Here is a 21,509-nt window from a genome sequence, read left to right as displayed (position 1 = left end):
TTTTAGCTAAATGAAGCATTTCACAGAACCAAGATTTCAGTGCAGATTCCACAGCTTGCCCTCCTGCTGTAAAAACACCCTTCACGGAGTTGCCAGGTGATGGTCCCCAAGCTCCATCCCACCTCTGGAGAGATTTTCTGAGTAATATTTGTAATAAAGTGTTGATAAGTAAGGAATTGCCCTTTCCCGGACTACAACAAGCACAGGCAGTATCTTCCAGTAAGTTTAGTACAAACAAATCCTTTCTTACAGGAAAAACTAACTCATGTAACTCATTTAAGCATGAAATTACCGAGGAGATAAGTCTGTGTGCATGGCAATAATGATAAAAATCTAATAAAGATTAACTTCCCCATGGTTCTTTACACAAGAGTATCTCTGTGCAACTTCTGACCTAGGAAGCACATACACAGAGCAGTTACTCCTTTGAAACTACTTACCCATCATCAGGTAGTTTCTTCCCAAGACAATGTGCTTTTGGGGGGCAGGACCCTTGCTGCTCTCAACCCAGGAAATTCTTCACAAGATGGTTTACCTAAAAAGGACATAAAATATCACATGGGATGAGAAAAAAGTCTTCTGTTCATACCATGGTGTGTTTACCAGCCCTACCAGGCAGCAGCAGATTTACAGGAAGCAAGGCATGTAAAACTGGCAGACATTAGTCTGAAGAGCTCACAGCCAGAAGCCACCGCTCTGCCTGCGGACTGCAACTGTGCAGAGCCCTAGAGTTCTCCCATCTCATCACTGCACAACTTCCCTCTGAATAGTTGAGAACAGTAACAGTCCTCCTGCTCTTTGGAAGTACAAGCAGGTGTCAGTTGTTAAGCCATAACAAACACAGGAAATGCAGAAGCAAAAAATAATCACACAGAGAACTACCACAGAGTCTCGTTACAAGCAAATGGCCATTTAAAATATTAATCTATTTTTGTTTTCTATTTGTTTTGCTGGGTAGTCCCAAGACCCTGAGTGCACAAATTCACTGTATTCATAGGATGTAAGTTAGGTTCATTTCCTCAGGCTGCCTCATAGTGTGAAACTATAAGCAGTTAAATACCCAAATGAGAAGATAAAATCGTAATTACAAAACAAAACAAAGCAAAAGGACTTAAAATGTTCAAGCCTAGACCAACAGAGAAAATTTCCATCATAGTTCACAGGTGTGAAAATCCACAAGCAATTGACACTATCTTCCAGGAGTAACAATTACAGAATATTCTAGCCCACTACAATACGCTACACAACTGAAATAGAACAAAAATGCTATTACAGCAGAAGTAAAATTTTGTTCATTACACACTAAACCATCTCAAATAAAAATTTGAGTAAGGAGGGAAATCACAAACGAAGGGCACATTAAAAAAGAATCCCCATTTATTTCTCTTTAGCATGTGCTCATGTTGTTGCTTATTGCATTAAAACACCAGTGAGTTTTATTTCATGCAAAAGTTACATCTTTTTACCCTGTATAATGAGCATGATTTTGAAAAGATAAAAAGGAAATGGTAAAGGAGTCTTAGCCATTTTTTTTCTTTCAGACTACAGTTCTTGCAGGTTTCTTTATGCCACTGTGTAAGGAAAAAATGAAGTGCAAGCAGGAAATGTTTGTATGTGCTGCTTTTCAGTTTATGGTAAAACAGAGGTTAAAAAGATACTGGAGAATGCGGGCATCGATCCCGCTACCTCTCGCATGCTAAGCGAGCGCTCTACCATTTGAGCTAATTCCCCACCTGGAAAAAAAAACTTCGAACCCTGCAGTTCTGGGCAGGGCTGAAGTCCGATCCCGCAGGGCAACTGCGTTTGGTTTCAAATTCGTTTCGGTTTTTTTGCCGAGTCACTCATTCCGCTCACCGAGTGCAACTCACAGCTGGAATTATGTGGTACACCTTGCAGCCTGTACGCCACCAAAATGATCTTATTCATCTCTTTTGTTATCTACCTTTTTCCATACAAGCTTTCCAAACGCTAGACTTAAATACAAGAAACTACTTTTTTTTTCCCCCTTGAAAAAAAAAAAAACCACAAGCAAACAAACAAGCTCAAGTTTTATTGAATAACTGTTCCAAATTCCACAAGGAAACTCATATTCTTTCCAATGTTCAAGGTATGCACATAGAAAACCGTGTTCAGGAAATGTTTAATGGGTGAAAAATATTCTCGGCTTGATTGAAATAGAGTCTTCCAGTCCAAGTTCATACATATCATTGAATGGTACGGGTTGGAAGGCAACTCAAGAGATCATTGACCTCAACTCCCTGCTAATGCAGGATCACCTAGGACAGGTCATATAGGAATATGTTCAGATGGGTTTTGAAAGTTTCCAGGGAGAAGGGAACTCCCCAGCCTCTCCGGGCAGTCACATCTGTGTGTGTACACACACATCCTTTTGGAAAGCTGTCTGGCTTCTCTGGGGTGGCAAAGCCAAATGAATTGAAAACTGAATTTTCCTTATTTATTACCTTATTATTTGTTATCTCACCAAATACACTTCCCTGTGATTATTACTTTTAACAGCCTTAAAACACCGACCTTTTTCAAACATTAACACACTCAAACATAGCACACACTTGCAGGACTTGACACAGGGCATAAAGCTTACACTGTAGGCAGGGAACACAACGAGGTATGGTAACAGGCCATCTTTCATGGTTTAATTTGCACTTTTACTTGCCTACAGCAAGTCTTTACCTCAAAATGCAGATCTAAAGAGGTAGCTATCTGTTGCTACTACTAGCTCAACTAGTACACCTGGAAAAAAACACATTTGAGTTCTCACCTGGGTCTAACAGCACTTGCTTACTTGATCATCTGTTGAAATGCAGGGCTAACCAATACTCATCATTCCATGGTACATGTCAGTCATTTTTAGCAGTGATGACAAAGAGCATATTTAGACCAGGCATTCCTGAGTAACTTCCAGGTCAGATATTGTTATTCTAAAATAAAAGAGTTGTGGGGTTGGGGGTTTTGTTTGTTAGGGTGTGGGCTTTTTGTTTAGTCTTGTTTAAAACCATCTACAAAATCACATTAATACTCAGAAAATATAAAGCTTTCTTCACAGAAAGCTGTTTAGCAGTGGCTACTATCAAGTGCTACTACAACCTTAAACAACTCAAAGTCTCCACTGATCTAATTTTGTCTAATACTGTTAACCTTTTTTTCCACTATAACCTTTAATTCGTTGTAGAAGTGTTGAGGTAGCTGTAATTTTACTAAAAACTTTCAGCAAAAGAAGCACTAAGGAGCTACAGAAAAGCTTTTGCCATTAGAAAAATAGCTTAGCTCTTGCTGGAATGCTTGAATTCCTGGGTTTTTTTTCCCCTCCATGGAAAAACACCTAGCAACATACAAAGACAGCAAGGTTACAAAGGCCTGGGAGATGGGTTATTGGCAAAACTTTGGAGACTTGCAGGAATTGAGGATGCAGGGGGGCAAGCTGGAAGAGCTCAGCCTAAACAATTTCATCAAGCCAGCTAGCAGGATAAATCAAATGGAGGGGCTTCCCTCCCCATCTTCTAATAAAACTGTCTCTTTCTACTAGCAGTTAACCTGATGTCTGGTGTTAAAGGCTCAGGAGACCAGGATTATATCTTTGTGTTACTGTAAAACAGAAGTTTTCAGAGTTACCAACAAGCCTTTAAGTTTTATAACCACTTTACAAACAAGCAAGCAAACAAACAAACAAACGAGCTGCACTGAAAGATGTATTACATACCCAGCTTTCTTTATAAGTCATGCTGTGGAGTGCTAGAACCTACCAGGAATATGGTTGTAGGAGAATAATTTTGCCTTCCTTACACATAAGCCAAATACACACATTTTTTGTTCCAACCTCCACTCTCAAATCCACACCTAGGATAACGCATAAGACTATTAATTTGCAATTTTGGGGGGGAAGAGATGTAAAGGCAGGTGCACACAGGCGTTACTTAATTAGAGCCACTGCATTGGGGAACCCTTGGTCAAAACGCGCTCTTTCCAGCCTTGCCTCCTACCCTCGATAACACGAGCAAGCGGTTTGAGCACAGATGGCTCAGGGGGGAAGAACAGAGCCGGCCACCAGCAGCCTCACCACACGGGCAAGGCTCTTCCTTTGAAGGCTCACCTGCCATCCCAGCGACAACCTCAAGGCTAGGAGGGGACCGAGCTAAAGCAGCTGCCTCCCCACAGACAGCAGCCTCTTCCAGAATGGCGTCTTTCCCCCAACACCTATAATTTAAAGCTAAAACGGGGGGGGGGTGGGGGGTGGGGTGTCACACGCCCCGCCGCCGAAGGTTCCAGCACTGCCCAGGGCGGGGAGCGCCCTGAGGGGGCGGGAAGGCGGGAACCTGCCGGCTGGCGATGTTGCTGTCAACCTGGGCGAATCCAGGCTCAGACCTTCGAAAGGCGAAGCTGGTGGTGAAGGAGGTTTGTTTGCAGCCTTTTACTGAAAGGTTATCTTGTCGTGGTGGTTGTCTTAATGGGCCTTGCAAACCTGGCTGTGAGGTGATGGTGCTGGCTTGAAGGAGTAGGAGGGGCAGCGAGTGCCGCAGCTCCTGGCAGGGGCTGGTTTCGTGGCTTCCGGTGGGGCTCTTCTTACTGCAGTGCTGCCCTGCCCTAACTCGAGGTCCATCTCTCTTTCAGTCTCTCTTAGTACTTGCTACAGAACCAGTCTTAAACTGTCTTAGTAAACATTTAATAGCTGTTGATTTTGTTTGTTTGCTTCCCTTTTGTGATGCTGAACCCCTGCACTGCTTTAAAGACAAAAATTGGATACAGACCTAGAGATGTATTTGTTCCACTTTAATGATCAATTGTCAACTTGAAGGGTGGTCTGTTTAAAAGAATTAATTGAACGTACGCTAGCTGCTCCCAGGTTATTTTGTCACTGTTTAATTCAATAGTTCTGTGTTTTGTTTCGGTAAATTTTATCCTACTTACAGAATTAAAGCTTTAACAGACTGCCGCTGCTTTGTAACGAGAAGCTTCCCAGGCAGCAGTACCTGCAAGTTTGCATCCAGTTTGTAAGCCGGCTTGAGGCTTCCCTTTATGAAGCCGTGTAGATGTGCTTTACTATTCCAAAGCTAGTGTGGTGAAATCCTGGTGAGCCGTGTTCACACAAGTCTAGTGTAAATGCAACTAGAAGGGTTTTGTTTGCTTGTCTGTTTGACAGCATAGGTGGTTTGAAGAAGCTCTTTACTATTAAGGGTGGTGGAAAGCTGGAACAGAATGTCCGGGGAGTGGTGGAGCAGCCTAATCTGTCTAGTTGGGGATGTCCCTGCTTACTGCAGTGGGGTCGGACTAGGCACCTAGAGATCCTTTCCAACCCAGTGCAGTCTGTATCTCTGTGATACTTTGGTGATTTTTTTTATTCTGGCAGAATACTGAGAGGGGGAAAAAAAGCCAACCAAACATTAAGTCTTTCAGGCTTACCGTTGGTTTGAATTTTTTAAGCTTTGTATTTGAAAGCAATTTAAGAGTTGCATATTGCTGTTTGAAGGAAAATTGTGCTTCTTGTCTACAAGTGATTTTTAGCTTACCTACTTATGTCAGTCAGAGAGAGAGCAGAAGGCATTCTGACTAAAACAAGGTAAAATATTGAGTGGAATTTTTAGTAATCAAGCCACCTCATTTAAAGCTAGTTTGTTTCTATAGCGTATTGAAATGTGTAGTGCCATAAGTGTGGCATAACTCTGAGTCACTTTCTGGTGCTCTGGAATGTTTTCATCATAATCAAGTGTTGTGTTTCTAGTTACTGTATGACTAAGCAAAGGAACTTCTGGATGGTTCAGAGCTATTGGTGCAAAAATCCAGCTGGCCATGTGAAGACATCACAGAGTAGAAGTAGCAAACTTCTGGTGTACTCTGCCAGACATACTGACTAGTGGGGCTTCCAGTCAGCCTGGCTATGGTATCTGCAGAATAATTCCAGCTGTAGGAACTTCATTATCTTCTACAAATTATTTTCAGATGCTTCTTCCCACAGTGATTATATTTTAATATGTGAGGGAGAAACATTTTTTTCCCAAAGCCATCTGTCTCAATCAGAGTGAGGAAGTAGGTAACACGATACTGGAGTTTGTTAAAAGGAGTGTGTGTGCAGCACTTCTGATGCAGGGATTTGGGATTAGACCAGTGGCCTTCATTGGGTAGTGAGGGAATTGTCATTTGGGATGCTGCAGCAACATTTCATATAAGGTTAACAGATCTGCATGTGCTAGTTCTAACAAAATAGATCCCCTTGACTTGCTGTATTTCTGTTTATGAGAGTGGGAAATCATAATTAGTTGGTTTGTAGCTGTTTTCTCCCCCTCATTCATGCTGCTTTCAAAGGGACAAGACTCTATTACATAAGCTTTGAGTTGCAGGTTCTTACTGACTCCCTGTAACATCAGGAGGGAATTAGAACTGGAGCAGTGGACTCAGACTGCCCAGCTACCAGTCTGTTATTTGGGTAGAAGATGAATCCCTGAAAGGGTTATCCAACTTTGGAATGGTCTGCCTGGGGTGGTGGTGGAGTTGTCATCCTTGAGGGTGTTCAAGTGGCATGTGGGCCTGGAACTTCAGGAGATGGTTTAGTGTTGACTCTTCAGTACTGGGTCAGGGGTTCAACTGGATGATCTTTGAGGTCTCTTCTAATCAGCTATATTCTGTGATTCCGTGAGTGGGATTGTTTGTGCTGAGTACAGCAGATCCAATTGAAGCCGCTGTAGGAAGTTTTTGTCAGTGACGAGTAGGAGAGTCTAAAGAGCAGTAACCGCGGCCCCGCGTTCACCGGGGAATTAGCTCAAATGGTAGAGCGCTCGCTTAGCATGCGAGAGGTAGTGGGATCGATGCCCGCATTCTCCATGTAGCGCTGTTTTGAGCATTTTTTCACTTACTAATTTTCCATGTAATTAAAAGCGGGGGCAAAAAAACTCACATTAAAATTCTCTGAGGGGTAGAACAGAATTTTTCTTCCTCTACTATAGAAGGACATCAGTTTTCGATGCTTTTGTGAAGAAATCGTTTTTAAGGGAGTTCCCGTGCAAGCTACCAACAAAGACCTTTTTCCTGCTGTCACTGCTGTATGCAGTAGCCTATAGCACGGCGGTTTATATTTTCTTTCACAAACCTGAAGAATTTATGGAAGAAAATCGTACGCCGCTGTTAAATACTCAGGCTCAAAACACTGGAGAATGCGGGCATCGATCCCGCTACCTCTCGCATGCTAAGCGAGCGCTCTACCATTTGAGCTAATTCCCCTTGTTGTGCGCTGCCCAAGGCCGCTTTTCTTCTGCTGAATCATAGCTCGGCTGCCCTAGCTTTTCGCTGTTCGTGTCTTTCATGACACAGAATCGTCATTTACGTGTTCATGTGAGAAGCCTGTTAGTTTAAAAGTCAGCGTGCTTACTCGACATATGAGAAGAATACAGATGCATTTTCTGCCACGTTACTTTGCTAACGGTGCCAACTTTCCTGCATGAAGCCTCTGCTAGTGTTCATTTACAGATTGTACTGTGTTGGAACAGACCACCCCCGCTGCAGGCAGTATTGTTTTGTGATCTTCAGTTTGTTTTTATAGCTAAGATTTCCCGTAGGACAAGAAGTAACACTTTATAAATTCTCCAGTCAGCTGGGAGAATTCCTTTACCTGCCCTTCTTAAATCCATTGTTTACATTTCTCTGGGGAGTTTCAGCTGTGAGGGCTTCATGTCTATGTACTTTCATTTAACACAGATCACTTTGATGCGTCTCTGTGGCAACACCAATATTAACTGATTTTAGCTCATTTAATCAGGTTTGACTTTTGCTTTCTAGATGGTCTTCTTAGGGGGAACATCAGAGCAAACAGAAGTTTTGGGTTCTCTTCAGGCTGCCCTACTGTGGTGTCATTTCCCTCAGCATGGAAACAGCAGCTGTCCTCTCCAAAGGATAAATGATGGGTGTCACCGAAAGGCTGCAGGTAGTGACTTTGTCATGCAAATCATCATGAGGGTCCTTATTACAGTACTTGGAGTTTGTCGTCTTGGACAAAAGATTGATAGTAGGGAGTGCTGTGGAACGTTCCCTTAACAGTGGGAGGCACTTTGCATTGAGGTTACTGAAATCGGTCGTTAAAAGGGGACAGGCCGAGGGGAATTAGCTCAAATGGTAGAGCGCTCGCTTAGCATGCGAGAGGTAGCGGGATCGATGCCCGCATTCTCCACGACTGTGTTTTGCTCTGCGGGGGAGACTAACCCCCTGAACTATGAAAGATCTTTTCATGTATTGAACTAGAATCTTGAAGTAAAATAACCTCTTTTCTCTCTCTCTCTCTTTTTTTTTTTTTTTTTAAGGTGTATAGGATTTATTTCCTAAATACTTGCACGTGTTTGACTAGAACAAATTAATTAACTCAAGATTAACAAACAAACAAAAACATAGAAACCCACTTTTCTGGGGAGAAGACCAAACTGTAACTTCCTCTCATGAATGAATTGTGAGGAATAAACGGGATTTTATTTCATACACCTATAAAACATGTCTTTTCTGGTTTGTCTTGTTTCTTATTACAGCATGTGGAAATAGTAAATGAAATATTACATGTGTATTATTGGACGCTTGTTTCAGAGTCGAAATGGAATGTTTTCATTCGTGAATGTAGAGACCAGAAGAGGAGGTCTGTTGTGTGCGTGAAACTGGTCTAACCACGCCCCGAAGGGCAGAGTTTTGTCATCCCTGCCCCCAAGCGCAGGGCGGGGAATTAGCTCAAATGGTAGAGCGCTCGCTTAGCATGCGAGAGGTAGCGGGATCGATGCCCGCATTCTCCAGCGTTTTGCCCAGACAGGCATTTGACCTAGAAACTGAAACTGCCATAACAAAATGCGTCCCTCTTGTGGTAAAATGTTCATTTTGTTCTAGTAGGAGTAAAAACTACTTTTTCATTCCTTCCTCCGTTCCTCTTCATGCTTTCCTACTAAAATCAGGCTTCTATAACTGTTTGTGTCAATCATCTCATAACTGTTGGCTCTTCCTGACTGGATTAAGCCAAACACTGCAGTATGACGTTTTCCCAGGCTTTAATAAACAATGGTTGAATGATGGTTAGCGACCTGAATCAGCTTGTATTTTTTATCAGACAGTTGTGGTCCCTCTCCAGAAATAAAGGCTCTTCTCTCTCCATTTATTATTAGTGTAAAGCTGCAGGAGCTAAACTGGTCAATTCAAGTTTAAGGGCAAGAGCTGTCACCTCTTTTCCCTGAATACTGTATCCTACAAAGCACACTACATCCATTTACAGTTATTTCCACTCTATCTCCCTAATCAGAGTGACACTTGCCATCCCTGCTTATTTAAGTAACAAACTACCACTAGACTGGAAACAAATCCAACTACTACATACAGGCTTTAAGAGCCACCTGGTGGGATTCTCCTGCAAGTAACTCTAAACATCATCTGGAATAATTCTTAATAAGGCTATGATCAGTTTTCACTTAAAAGGGTTCTTCAGCATTTTTTTTCCAAGTCCAGTAACTTTATTTCAGGTTGCAGCCATCCTAACAGTCAACTTTTAAGATGAATTTTTACAATTCAAGTAGAAATACATATCACATCATTAGCATGTTCTACAAAGCCTCATAAAACCAGAAAGCTCTTGACATTAGTCATTACATTTAGCTACAATGTAAATAGCATTTTTCAGCTGAGGCTTCTCAGGTGATACCTTGTGCTGACAGAAGTGCCACTTAATTGTTGCTACATTTCTCATAGCAAATGATGGCCCCAAATCTCGAAGATCTTGCAGACTGGCACTGTTGTAAGGCACAGTGAAGCCACAACACTTGGCCTGCAAGGAAAAAGCTATGCTTGTCATGGTGAATGATAGTCCCAAATCTCAAAGGTCTTGCAGACTGACACTGTCTTAAGTAAGGCAGAAGTGAAAGCTGTGGTGGTCGGCTCACAAGGGAGGGCTGATTCACAGCAGCCTAACAGTCTTCCCAGTCACAGTCAAGAAGTCATCATCAGCCAAGGCACGAAGAGCTTCTTCAAACATTTCCTTTGTGATGGCCTTAAAGAAAAGGAGCAAATCAAGTAAGGATGGGAAGGAAAAATACTTGAAAGACAAAAATGCCTTAATCCCCCTCAATTTTCTTAGCAGGTTTTAGTTTGTTAGTTGTGCCATTTGAAATCCAGCCTAAACCCCTGAAGCAGAGTTTGACCCTGAAGCAGTTTTCTATTTCAGAAGCAAGAATAAACTAAGGTAAAGCAAAAGATTCAGTTCATTTTATCTGTAACTGAATTAGCTTCCCGGTCATGTCAGCTGATGTCTCCCATTTTCCTCCATCACGTGATGTGAGGACAAGGACATTGATTTGCGAAGACATCATGCTTTTAAAAATTAATGAGAATGTAAAAACAAAGCAGGAAACTTACTGTATCAGACTGTGCTCGGAGGTCTTCAAAGAGCTGCTGGTACTTCAAAGTTGGTGTTTTACCCTTTGACTGGATAAGCTTCCTTAAGGCTTGAGCCAACTCTTCTCTCCGCTTACGAGCGGTTGCGCTCATTCCTTGTAAAACACAAGAAATGGATGGAGGAGGGCAGGTTCAGTTACATCTACAAATTACCAAAGCCCTGTAGCACCCAAGCTGTAACGCCATGGAAACACCAACCTGTGGTGAGAATGGATATGTCCACAATTCCTGTCCTTGGATCAGTGGCAGATTGTTTCAGCGCTTCCCGATGGAGGCGTTTGGCTTCTTCTACGTCAACGGTTTCCACTTTCTCAGAGAAGCGCACTTTGGCGTGGGCTTCTGCCAGCCGGATCAGAGACTCCAGCTGGCGAGGGTATGCAGACACCATTCCCCTCCCACTGCCAATCTTCCTCATGTCCACATATGCCTGAAAAGGAAGAGTCATTAGGTATTTCAGTAAATCCTCTTAGTATTTTCAGGCTCCACTTCATCCTCCACCTCTTATTTCGGAATACAAGCAAGCCATTCCAAATACTTCACAGTTCTTCTGCAGTAAGGGATGACCACATTATCATAGTGTCAGTCAGGGTTGGAAGGGATCACAAGGATCATCTACTTCCAACCCTGCTGCCATGGGCAGGGACACCCCACACTAGATCAGGCTGGCCACAGCCTCATCCAGCCTGGTCTTAAACACCTCCAGGGACGGCACCCCAGCCACCTCCCTGGACAACCCATTCCAGGGCTTCACCACTCTCATGGTGAAGACCACATTCTATATATTTCTTTTTGCTATAAAGCAATTAAGCCAGGATAATGACAAGTTTTGCATCACTTTCAAAACTTAGGACTAGTCTTACCTAGCAGTACTTGTCTCTGTCATGACACATTTTTGTTTCAGTAGAATTTTATGTGATGGTACCAATCCAGCGCATCTGAAATCTAAACATTTGAGTGCAGAACAACTTCTGCACTGTTTCCTCTTTCTATTGAAATGCTGGTGAGTGTGATTTTTGAAAGATCTTACAGTATATATGCAGACAGAAGCACACATACAAGAAGCACACATACATGCTCAACAGCAACTCTTACCTCAATAAGGGCTTGGCTTGCTTCTTCGCCTAACCTAGGAGCTATGTAACCACGAGCATACGCAAGGTAATCCCTCAGGACTGCCATATCCATGAATTCCTCCTCCATCTGCTCTTCACTGTGGTAGTACAGTGAAACCAAGTGGCGAGCAAGACGTCTGTCGTAAGCTTCATCACGTGGATCCAACATTAAAAAGATCAAGTCAAATCTGAAGGGGACGAGAATCCAGCATTAGTGTGTGTGCCTTCTTGCCACGTGAAGTCATTTGGTTTAGGGATTCTGTTTTAAGCAGGAGTTATTTGATTATTAATTCCTACTCTCAGGAGCAGTTGCTCTATTAAACTGAAATGACAATTGTCCTGGAAGTCTGAAAGAACAGAACATGCAATGGATTTGCTTTCATCCTATGGACTTGACACTTGGGAAGTAAGATCCTTCCTGCAAAATTCAGATCCTGTGTTCAAGGCTGACAGTTTTTGTTTTCTTACCAAAAAGCATCTAACAAACCCAGCTAAACTTCACTCCAATGAATAGTGGAACTGAGACACTGCTCAAGCCTAGTTGCATTCACTACACCCACACTAAGGTACCATTTGTCAGTAAGTGGCTAAATTAAGTAGCTCTTAAATTCTAAGCAGCTCCTAAATTCTAAGCCATAAGTGCTCTCACAATGTCCAGTATGCCAGCACTGTACTTCAAATTTTGTGGGGGAATTTCTCACAAGATGTAACTGCAGCACATAGATTAATTTTTTATCAGCAGACACTAAATGTTGGTCTAACAGCTGTCACCCAAAGGGCTGGCACTGCCACCTCCACAACTAGACTTGGCAAAGCAACACAAAGCAGGCACAGATCTTCAGATTCTACCAACTCTGTTCCAAGTTCCCTGATCAGCACTGTCTCACTGTTTAAGTTTTATGGTGCTAAGAACAACATCCTGAGCTTTTGTCCAACTTATCAATGCTGTAAGTTTCAGAACAACTTTTTTGTTCTAGATGATAGTGAAACAACAGAAAACCAACAACAGAGAAGTAAAGATCCTACAGATCTCATCACATCTTCTGTTCAAGGTGTAAATACTAAAAGGTCATTCTGTGCTCACACAAAAGGTGTAAGGAGAGCATTTAAAGTAAGTACTGTGGAAGCTTTCCATTATGGTCCAAAGAACAGAGCTGTTTTGTCCTACAACATTTGTTTTTACAAGCCAAAGTGTGAGACATGCAAGCACTGGTACCTTGACAACAGGGTATGTGGAAGCTGGATGTTCTCTATAGTAGTCTTCTTTGGATTCCACTGTGATTCTATAGGGTTAGCTGCTGCCAGGATAGATGTACGAGCGTTCAGTTGGCAAATGATTCCAGCCTGTCAAAATGAAAACGATTGCTGAAACCAGCCACAGCTGTGTACCACCAAAACTTCTGCCCCCATCTTTATAGATCATCAACATTACTACATGGGCTCTGTAGTACAAAAAAAATGGATTGCAAAAGCCTTTCACAGTAAAGCAAGAATAAAAGCATCTGGAAATACCAGCCTGCTATAGAAACTGGGCTTGGTCAATGAGTTGTTACATGGGTACATAATCTAGAATTGATCCACTGACAACAAGAGTGTGACCCTTTGTTCTTCTGGTCACTTTTCTGTCTCAGCTGCCTAGCATGTATCAGACTGATGGGAAGAATCCAGAATTAAACAGGCACTTACCTTTGCAATGGAGAGAGTCTGTTGTTCCATCACCTCATGCAGTACTGATCTTGTGCTTTCATTCATTTTATCAAACTCATCGATGCAGCAGATGCCATTGTCACTGAGTACTAGAGCACCTGTCTGAAGAACCAGCTGCCGTGTTTCTGGATCCTTCATCACATATGCAGTAAGACCAACTGCACTTGAGCCTCTGCCAGATGTGTACTGGCCTCGAGGAACCAGGTTGTACACATACTGCAGCAGCTGTGATTTGCTAGTGCCAGGATCACCACAGAGGAGAATGTTGATCTCAGCACGAAAATTGCCTCTTCCTGTGTGAGTAAAATCCTTCCTCGATCCCCCAAAAAGCTGAAGCAGAATACCCTATAAAAATAGTCTCTTTAAGTGTCAAAACATCATTTCTTGTATGCTAACACAACAAATCCAACTGTTGAACTGAAACACCTCAGGAATTGAAATACTCCTACAATTCACACAACTCAGGGGTGAAAGGCAACACTTCAAACTGGTTTTAGGAGTCTTTAAAAAGGGTTCATTATAGATTCTTTCAATCAGAGTTTGCCACAGATTTAAACTGCTAGTTCCTACGAAGTCAGCTTCTAATTAAAGTTGGAAACTTGAGATTCACACAAATCCATGCAAAATGTGCATAATTGGAATGCTGGTAACAAATCATTGTTTTCCCTAAGACTATGTTTAATCTAGGACTGAAGTACTATTACCTCTTTCACACAGTTAGAAATGTGCTGTCTTTATCAGCTTCTTAGTCAAGACTAACCAAGTATTTTCTTTTCAGCAAAACTGCTTTACTACACTGGCAACATCACTTCAAAGTTCTTTGAAAGTTCTTGCCCATCAGGTCTCATTTCATTGGAAGAGTTTCCTCCTTTGTGCAGAGTACTGGTGCTCCAATGCATGTTGGTTAAAAGCACTCTCATATATCAAAAGATAGAAATTTTGGTATGTTGTTGTGAACACATTTTGATCAGAACCTGAAGGTGTCCCTTGATGAAGGATCCCTATCTTCCCTCAGCTCCACCCCCCACACCTGATGTGCCTTACTAGGGTGGTGAGGAGGGAAGAATAAATGGAGTACTTGTTACTGTTCTTTCCATTGTATGCTTTGGAATTCAACTTTTTGCCATTTCAGAAACATGTGAACTATGATAATGCATGAAACTACAAGTTAAAAATAAAGGCTTGTTTGGTGTCTGACATTACCTTGAGAGCCACTCCTGATTCTGGCCTTTCCCACAATAAAGTTGTAGTAGCTTTACTGAACATTGTATTGGAACAATCCCTTCTTAGGTACATCTAAGTAACTGTTTTAACCTCTTGAAGGCCAGGGTCAACCAAAAGTCATTTTACAGCTATTTTCCTCTTGCAGGTGCCTCTTTCCAGCACTCACCCTGCTACAGCTACTGATTTTCTTTTGGTTAGCAGTAATCCAGGAAATGTCCACAATGCATACTGCAATTAAGTTTTCTCAGTTCTGCTGCTCTCCTACCTTTTCAGTATCTTCCCTGACTAACACTCCTTAAAATACCATGAAAAGAATCAGATATACCTACCACCAAGCCCATCCCGACAAGACAATGGAATTTTAAGACTGCTCAAGGTAGAGTTTTTTTGAATCATGAAGCCTCAAGTCACTTCTCTGGCAAACAACTACAAGCATATTTGACACACAAATACATTTCTTCCAAGGGAAATACAGATTTTAAGTCACCTTTTTGATGTCTTCATGCTCATAGATACTGGGGGCCAAGGCAGAGGAAAGTCTCTCATAGATGTCTGGTTTTTTAGACAGCTCCCTCAGCATTTTGACACGTTCCTCTGTAAAGATTTTTTGCTCTGTTTCCTCATCCACACCATGGAGGCGTTTGGAGTCTGTCTTGCGATAGTGGATGACATCGATGTGGGTCTTGTAGACAGATTTGACACTGCTGACCCTTGGATTAACTCGAATTGGGACTGCCCTGTAGATACCTAAACACAAGTTTTAACCACAGCATTAAACACAAAGAAACATAGTCACTCTAAAACCTGCAAATTTTACACCTTCCCCTAAGAAGTAAAGCCCTGCAAAACAGGCTGCATCAGGAGAAGTGTGGCCAGCAGGTCGAGGGAGGTGATCCTCCCCCTCTACTCAGCCCTGGTGAGACCCCACCTGGAGTACTGTCCCCAGTTCTGGAGCCCCTATTACAAGAGGGATCTGGAGGTGCTGGAACGTGTCCAGAGGAGGGCCACAAGGATGATCAGAGGGCTGGAGCACCTCTCCTGTGAGGACAGACTGAAGGATTTGGGGCTGTTCAGTCTGCAGAAGAGAAGGCTCCCAGGTGACCTCATTGTGGTCTTCCAGTATCTGAAGGGGGCTACAGGAAGGCTGGGGAAGGACTTCTCAGGATCTCAGGTAGTGACAGGACTAGGGGGAATGGAATGAAGCTGGAGGTGGGGAGATTCAGGCTGGAGGTGAGGAGGAGGTTCTTCCCCATGAGAGTGGTGAAACCCTGGAATGGGTTGTCCAGGGAGGTGGTTGAGGCCCTGTCCCTGGAGGTGTTTAAGACCAGGCTGGACGAGGCTTTGGCCAGCCTGATCTAGTGTGGGGTGTCCCTGCCCATGGCAGGGGGGTTGGAACTAGATGATCCTTGTGGTCCCTTCCAACCCTGAATGATACTATGATCTCCCAGAAGGAGTACATCATGTAGAACTCCATGGGACATATTTAAGTCATCCAGACCCTACTTTCACAGCTACATTTAGCATTCCTATGACAAGTGTTCTCAACAAGAAAAATGCTTAAGCTTTTTAAGAAGAAAATGAAGGCAGTTCTGCCACTTAAATCCATCTCACTGTCCATTTATCTAACCCAGACACCATCAGTTTGCCTATGAGGATGGGAGACTGTGATGAAAGCCTTGCTGAAGTCAAAATAAAGAACATCCACTGCTTCAGTCATCTCATTCTAGAAGGTTGTTATCCACTGTAAATCCATGCTGACTACACCTTATCACCTTCTTGTCCTTCATATAGTTAGAAATATTTCCAGTACTATTGGCTCTGTTGCCTTCCCAGGGGTCAGATGTGTTTGACTGCCTGTAGTTCTCTTGTTCTCCTTGACCTAGGAGTGACACTGGCTTTCTGCCAGTATCTTAGCCTGTCACTGACTTTCCAAAGATAACTGAGTGGCCTTGAAAAGACAATGGTCAGATCCCTCAGCACTTGCAGGTCCCTTTACAGACAGTTAAGATCAGTAAAAAAGGATGCAAATACTCAAACCAAATTTTACCTGTGACATTAACTCTATCACCTGGCTGAACTTTATCAACAAGGTCATTGTGAGCAAACAGTGCAACTGTATGCGGGGTCTGTCCAGCTGGCATATCTTCAGGAGACTCCTGCAGTTTGATCTAGTAAAAACCACACACAGTTTAGTTTAAAAAAGCCCAAAGAGGCAAACCCCAAAACTTTTCCACAGAGCATACAATGGAACTCTGTATTTGCAGAGTCTTCAGCATCATTTTAAATCAGGAACATTGCTGAAGAACAAAATACTCCAACAGCAAAGGTGGTTAGTAACAAAAAGGTGTGATGAAGCTATGAATGCTGCTGGTTGCTATTGGTACAGCTAAAATGTTAGAGGAGGCTCATCTACTCCAGGTAACAGTTGTACATACTACATATACATAAAGGGGTTTCCACATGGAACTATTAAGATGTGGACATACTTAATTTCCTAGTTTTCATGCATTTCTCCTTCAAAGCAGACCTACTCTTTCACTGAGTTGTTTCACATTGCAGAGCACTTTTCCCTTTCCAAAGCACTGAGTCTCAAGACACATGCATTAATGCTATTGATGGTATTAGGAAGATGGGGGAGGAAAACTGGAAACCATTTCAGCCACTGCCTCAGCACCACATACCATCTGTTTGTCAGAGAACATGGATCGATTGTGGATCAGCGCCATGCTGTGTGTGGTGTTACAGTTCTTGCAGACGGACGGTTCGGTGATCCTGCCACGATCGATTTCTACTCGGGTGGTGAAAGAGCAAACCTGGCACTTAAAGAAGGCTTCCTGCATCTCTGGAATTATCTGGGAGGTTCTGATGACCATTCCACTGATGGTGATAAGCTGATCAATATCTACAGGATACAGAGACTTGTGTCAACCCTCCATACTCTGAAAACTTGAAATGAACCTTCAAAACTTTGTTTTCAGGTGGGAGGCAGGCATTAGGTTAGGTGCTTGCATAAAACAAAGCAAGAAGAATCATAAACACATGGTACCAAATAGCCTAATTTACAGGAGTTACTTACACAAAAGTTTTGCACTCACAGAACTAAGGAGTAACTGATGCCAGGAGACATCTCCTTTATGGATAGATTGTTCTGCATTTGGGTGCTAAAGCATTTGTTTCTGAAACAGCCTTCTATAAACAAAAACCATCAGTCTGGATGGACTAAAAGTACAGTTTTATATGGGCTTCATGTAAGTATTTGTTAACATTCAGTAAATTGATATAAATCCTTAAGATTCTTTACTAACACAGTAATCAAAAGTGTACCTTCAGGATTTAGACTTCTCATGTTCCTCGTCTTCAGTGCATTATATGGCCTGACTTGGATCTGATGTTCTAATATTGAATCAGGGTAACGGTCAAAAAAGATCTCATTGACAGCCATGTCAAAAGTTGGAATAACTTCCTGTGTAAAAAATGTTAGAAATGGGTTAAGCTTACAAGTTAAAACATAAAATAAAATCAAACAATGAGATACTTTTGCATGAAGTATTTTGTGTGCTTCTGATCAGCCAGGAATGACTGAAAGTTATGCCAGCTGACCATTTTCCTAAACTTGCTCTTCACATTAGATTTATTCCTTTAAGTACTGGAAAGAAAAGGTCCAAGAGTTGGGACACTGCAAGTTTACCAACTACTACAACATAAAGTATTTTATAGCAAGTAAAATACAGAAGCTACAGAGATTGCACTAAATGTATGAAGTACTCTTTGCACTTAAACATTAAAAGGCAGAAATAGGACAGGGCCTGCTGAAAGCCAGAAGACAAGGGCAGTACTTCACCTGAGGATAGCAGATCAGTTGCCTGTAAAGATTTTCATCAAATGATCTTAGATGGTCACAGTTTACATTCAGGAATGGTTCCCCAACTATATTAATCTGCAAGGTATTTGAAAAGAAACCTTTAGCTCAGCAGCATAAAAGACTGAAAAGGAAAAGTTAGATGTTACTGTTCCAAGTACCTCTTCAAGCCGCTGCATGTAACGTGGCTCGTTAAGATTCAAGCCAACGTCTTCATCCTCTTTACCTATCGGGTCAATGAAGCGCTGAAGAAATCTCTTGAGTGTCAGAGGTAATGGGGAGACAGAAAGGAAAGATGAGCAAAATCAGCAGTGCCAACACCCTCCTTGCATTAGATTCAACTAACAGTTGCTTAAATCAAACTAGCTTTTCATTTAAAGAAGGAAAAAAGCAAGTTGTTAACCCACCTGGAACTTTTCTTTGCACGCGGCCACATTAACATCTGTTCCCCAAATAACAAGCTTCTGTCCAAGAGACTGCTCAGTTGTTACGTCCTCAGTTGGCTGCGTGGAAACCAATTAAGTATAAGCAAGTATGCAGAGTTGTTTACAAACAAGTCGTCAGGTACAAGGCTGAGACATCCACCTACCCCATCTGAGTGTAAATCCACTTGTCTGGCTTTACGGACAGACCCAAGATCTGGCCTCTGCCTAACTGGAGTTCCTCGTACTCCACTTCGTGGGGTGCCCTCCACCCTGGAGCTGGGTGTGCCATAAGTCAGAGGGGAACTGATGTCAAAGTCAAGAGGAATAGCTACCAAAAAAATATTTTATTATGATTAGTGAAACACCTTACATTTAGAGCAGATTAAACTTCAGCCTCTGCATCAGTTGCATGACTCTCATCACCCTTTTAACTCCACTATCATGAAAATAGTATCACTTACACTGTTTTGGTACAAGAGAAACAAGAAATATCTTGCAAGCCTGCACAGTTTTCTCTGCATCAGCATCTCTCCTGAAAGATCCCAAGTTCTAGTAGAGCTTCACAAGGAAACATCAGAGCAGTGCTGCATTCTGACACTACACTGGTAGTGTACAGTATAATCCCAGGTACACACTCCTATGACCATTTTAAACTACAACAGCACACCTGCACCCCTGACACTGACAACACTCCCGTTCTGAGCTATACTCAAATGAGAAATTCGAGCCAGAATCCGTTTTTTTCTGGAACATTTTTCAGCCGGATCCATTCCCCGAGCTGGCTCGCTACACAGCAGCACCGGCATGAAACCTCCCGCGGTGCATCGCCCAGCACCGTCCCGAGCCCCGGCGTACCGGAGTGGCGAAACTGCGGGGGGCTGGAGAACAGAGCATCGGCGGCGCCGGGGCTCTGGATGTCAGCGGGTGGGGAGGTGGGCATGGGCTGCAGGTCTCCGGTGGAGGTGGAGTCGTCTGTGCGGCGCTTCTGCGAAGGCGGAGACCGAGCATCTTGTGCTGCAAGACACAAGCAGACCGGGAGCCGGTATTTATATGGCTGCGGCCACCGTAAGTGGCGGGGACCGGTGTACAGAGACAGCGGCCGGGAGAACACGACCGCGGTGAAGCGACGGTGTCGCTGCCCCGTCGGCAGAGCGCGGAACGAAGCCCACCAGGCACCCCACATCCGCTCGCTTCCCCTGGCCTCTCTGCTGTCCGGTTCTGCCCACCGCTGCGGCCACTTTGCCCCCGGGCCGATCTATCCCCACCAAAGCACTTACGAGTCGGGGGGTTGCTGCCGCGGCCTCGCTTGCTGCGCCGACGGCTGGGGGTGGAGGCGGGCGACGACATGGCGCTGCTCCGGCTCCCGCGGCGACCCTACCTGCGGGGGAGAATCGAGGAGACAAACGCGGGCTGCAGGCGCTCCGCCACCGCCGAGCCCCGGATCGCGGGTTTCCACCCGTCTCCTCAGGCACAGCGAGCGCGGAACAACCAGGGGCAAAGGGGCACCGACCCCCGCCAGGACCCCCCACTCACCTCTGCGGCCCAACTACCCCAAACAACCCGAGGAGCTCCCCGCCAAGCCCGTCTCGTGGCGCGCTCTCGCGGGCTTTCTGGCCAATGGATATGAGCGATCGAGCCGGGAGCGCCCAACGCAGGTAGAGAGGGGGATGCGGAACGGATTGAGGAAGGGGAAAGGAGGAGAATTCTCCGGATCCCCGAGGTGAGGGTCGGGCCCTGATCGATCTTCTGCAGTAGGGACAGCAGCTTGCTGCAGGATACTCCTCGTGCTACAAGAGTGGGTTACCCTCAACGGTGGCACAGAGGCCACCCCTCAGCCCAGCGTGGAACAGCCCGCAGAGGCCCGAATTTCGCGGCAAAATTAGTCCTGAAGGATGGCAAGGAGGCGTGGGGAGGCTGGAGCAGCCCATTCTCCGCGGAGGGGGGACAGTTCGACTGTCTGTGCGGGTACAGCCCCAAACCCTCATCCGTGACTCAGCCCCTTAGGCGGTCGTGCCGCCCGAGGTGCCTTGCTCTGCTCAGAGCGGTCTCGCCGATGTCTGTTGGCGTTTCTCCTGCCTCCCAGTTCGCCAGTCCTGATGCCACAGAGGATGTCCCCTAGGTGGCTGCGTTACATGCGGCCGGGGGCAAGTCCTTCCTGCCCGCTTCCGCCTCCCCGGGTACCGCTGCCTGTCTGCCGGCCCGGTGCAGCATGGCCGGTGTCCGGGAATGTCTGCATCAGCTGCATCACTGCCTGCAGTCCAGCGATGCGGCCAGCGCCGCCATGCATGGCTACAGTCTGCTCCGCAGGCTGGGCGAGACCTGCCTCATCAGCCTGGGCAGCGGCACGCAGGGTGCGCACCCGGACACGGCCGTGGCGGGTGGTGTCTGGGGATGGGGGGCTTCGGGTACTCTGGAGCGGCTTTTGCCTCGCCGATGTCTTTAAAACAGCAACTGCTGACTTTGGGGAGGGCTCCTTAATGGTAGAGGGGCGCACGCACCACGTCGGTGGTTCTGACAGCACTCCCGCAGTTCTCGACTCAACGCGACACTTGGGGGCTACAGGCGTGATATAAATATAAAAAGCTGATTTTGTTGGAAGGGTGGTCTCTTGCCCCAAATAATAATTTACCTTGATAGAAGTGCTTTGGTGTGTGCCTCTAGCGGCCCACCTGCCCTCGGGGTATCTTTCCCAGGGTCAGAGGCACAGAGCCTTGTCCCTTGCAGTCAGAAGAAGCCTGCATTAAGTTGTGTTTCCTCTGGTGACAA

General features: G+C 44.4%; 2 protein-coding genes, 1 long non-coding RNA gene and 5 other non-coding genes across 8 annotated transcripts in view; 5 read left to right on the top strand and 3 right to left on the bottom strand.

The window, feature by feature from the left end:
• Positions 1-1,658: 1,658 nt before the first annotated feature.
• TRNAA-AGC (transfer RNA alanine (anticodon AGC)) lies at positions 1,659-1,731 on the bottom strand. The gene has a single exon. It is a non-coding gene; the product is annotated as a tRNA-Ala (tRNA).
• Positions 1,732-4,317: 2,586 nt separating this feature from the next.
• On the top strand, positions 4,318-9,051 carry LOC137451362 (uncharacterized). The gene is made up of 3 exons (XR_010989794.1): positions 4,318-4,410; positions 7,783-7,927; positions 8,301-9,051. It is a non-coding gene; the product is annotated as an uncharacterized lncRNA (long non-coding RNA).
• TRNAA-AGC (transfer RNA alanine (anticodon AGC)) lies at positions 6,759-6,831 on the top strand. Its single transcript has one exon. It is a non-coding gene; the product is annotated as a tRNA-Ala (tRNA).
• Positions 7,155-7,227, bottom strand: TRNAA-AGC (transfer RNA alanine (anticodon AGC)). Its single transcript has one exon. It is a non-coding gene; the product is annotated as a tRNA-Ala (tRNA).
• On the top strand, positions 8,098-8,170 carry TRNAA-AGC (transfer RNA alanine (anticodon AGC)). The gene has a single exon. It is a non-coding gene; the product is annotated as a tRNA-Ala (tRNA).
• On the top strand, positions 8,702-8,774 carry TRNAA-AGC (transfer RNA alanine (anticodon AGC)). Its single transcript has one exon. It is a non-coding gene; the product is annotated as a tRNA-Ala (tRNA).
• Positions 8,896-20,338, bottom strand: MCM4 (minichromosome maintenance complex component 4). Its single transcript, XM_068158795.1, has 17 exons — positions 20,277-20,338; positions 20,021-20,121; positions 19,599-19,757; positions 18,908-19,071; positions 18,726-18,821; positions 18,480-18,575; positions 18,301-18,396; positions 17,784-17,922; positions 17,141-17,361; positions 16,507-16,627; positions 14,947-15,206; positions 13,215-13,580; positions 12,745-12,872; positions 11,509-11,716; positions 10,615-10,843; positions 10,378-10,511; positions 8,896-10,012 (listed from the first exon to the last, which is right to left on the bottom strand). Exons 2-17 carry the CDS (start codon positions 20,088-20,090, stop codon positions 9,920-9,922), a joined length of 2,580 nt encoding a protein of 859 aa, XP_068014896.1. The 5' UTR covers positions 20,091-20,121; positions 20,277-20,338; the 3' UTR covers positions 8,896-9,919.
• A 599-nt stretch (positions 20,339-20,937) lies between these two features.
• Positions 20,938-21,509, top strand: part of PRKDC (protein kinase, DNA-activated, catalytic subunit) — a 99,022-nt gene continuing 98,450 nt past the window's right edge. Inside the window, exon 1 of the mRNA XM_068158794.1 lies at positions 20,938-21,094. Coding sequence (XP_068014895.1) covers positions 20,953-21,094 — 142 coding nt within the window. The 5' untranslated portion in view covers positions 20,938-20,952. The remainder of the gene's footprint in view (positions 21,095-21,509) is intronic.

This window comes from Melanerpes formicivorus, unplaced genomic scaffold, assembly GCF_026170545.1.
Source record: "Melanerpes formicivorus ecotype bairdi unplaced genomic scaffold, bMelFor1.0.p_v2 SCAF_42, whole genome shotgun sequence".
Lineage (NCBI taxonomy): Eukaryota > Metazoa > Chordata > Aves > Piciformes > Picidae > Melanerpes > Melanerpes formicivorus.
Note: the sequence above shows the minus strand (reverse complement) of the source record. Positions and strands in the feature narration are given on the sequence as shown.

Coding starts and splice junctions, on each gene's coding strand:
- MCM4 (XM_068158795.1), bottom strand. CDS start 20,090: ATGTCGTCGCCCGCCTCCACCCCCAGCCGTCGGCGCAGCAAGCGAGGC. Junction 17,923..18,300: donor AACTGATCTGCTATCCTCAG/GTGAAGTACTGC, acceptor TTTTTTACACAG/GAAGTTATTCCAACTTTTGA. Junction 10,844..11,508: donor CAAGCCAAGCCCTTATTGAG/GTAAGAGTTGCT, acceptor CTTCCTTTTCAG/GCATATGTGGACATGAGGAA.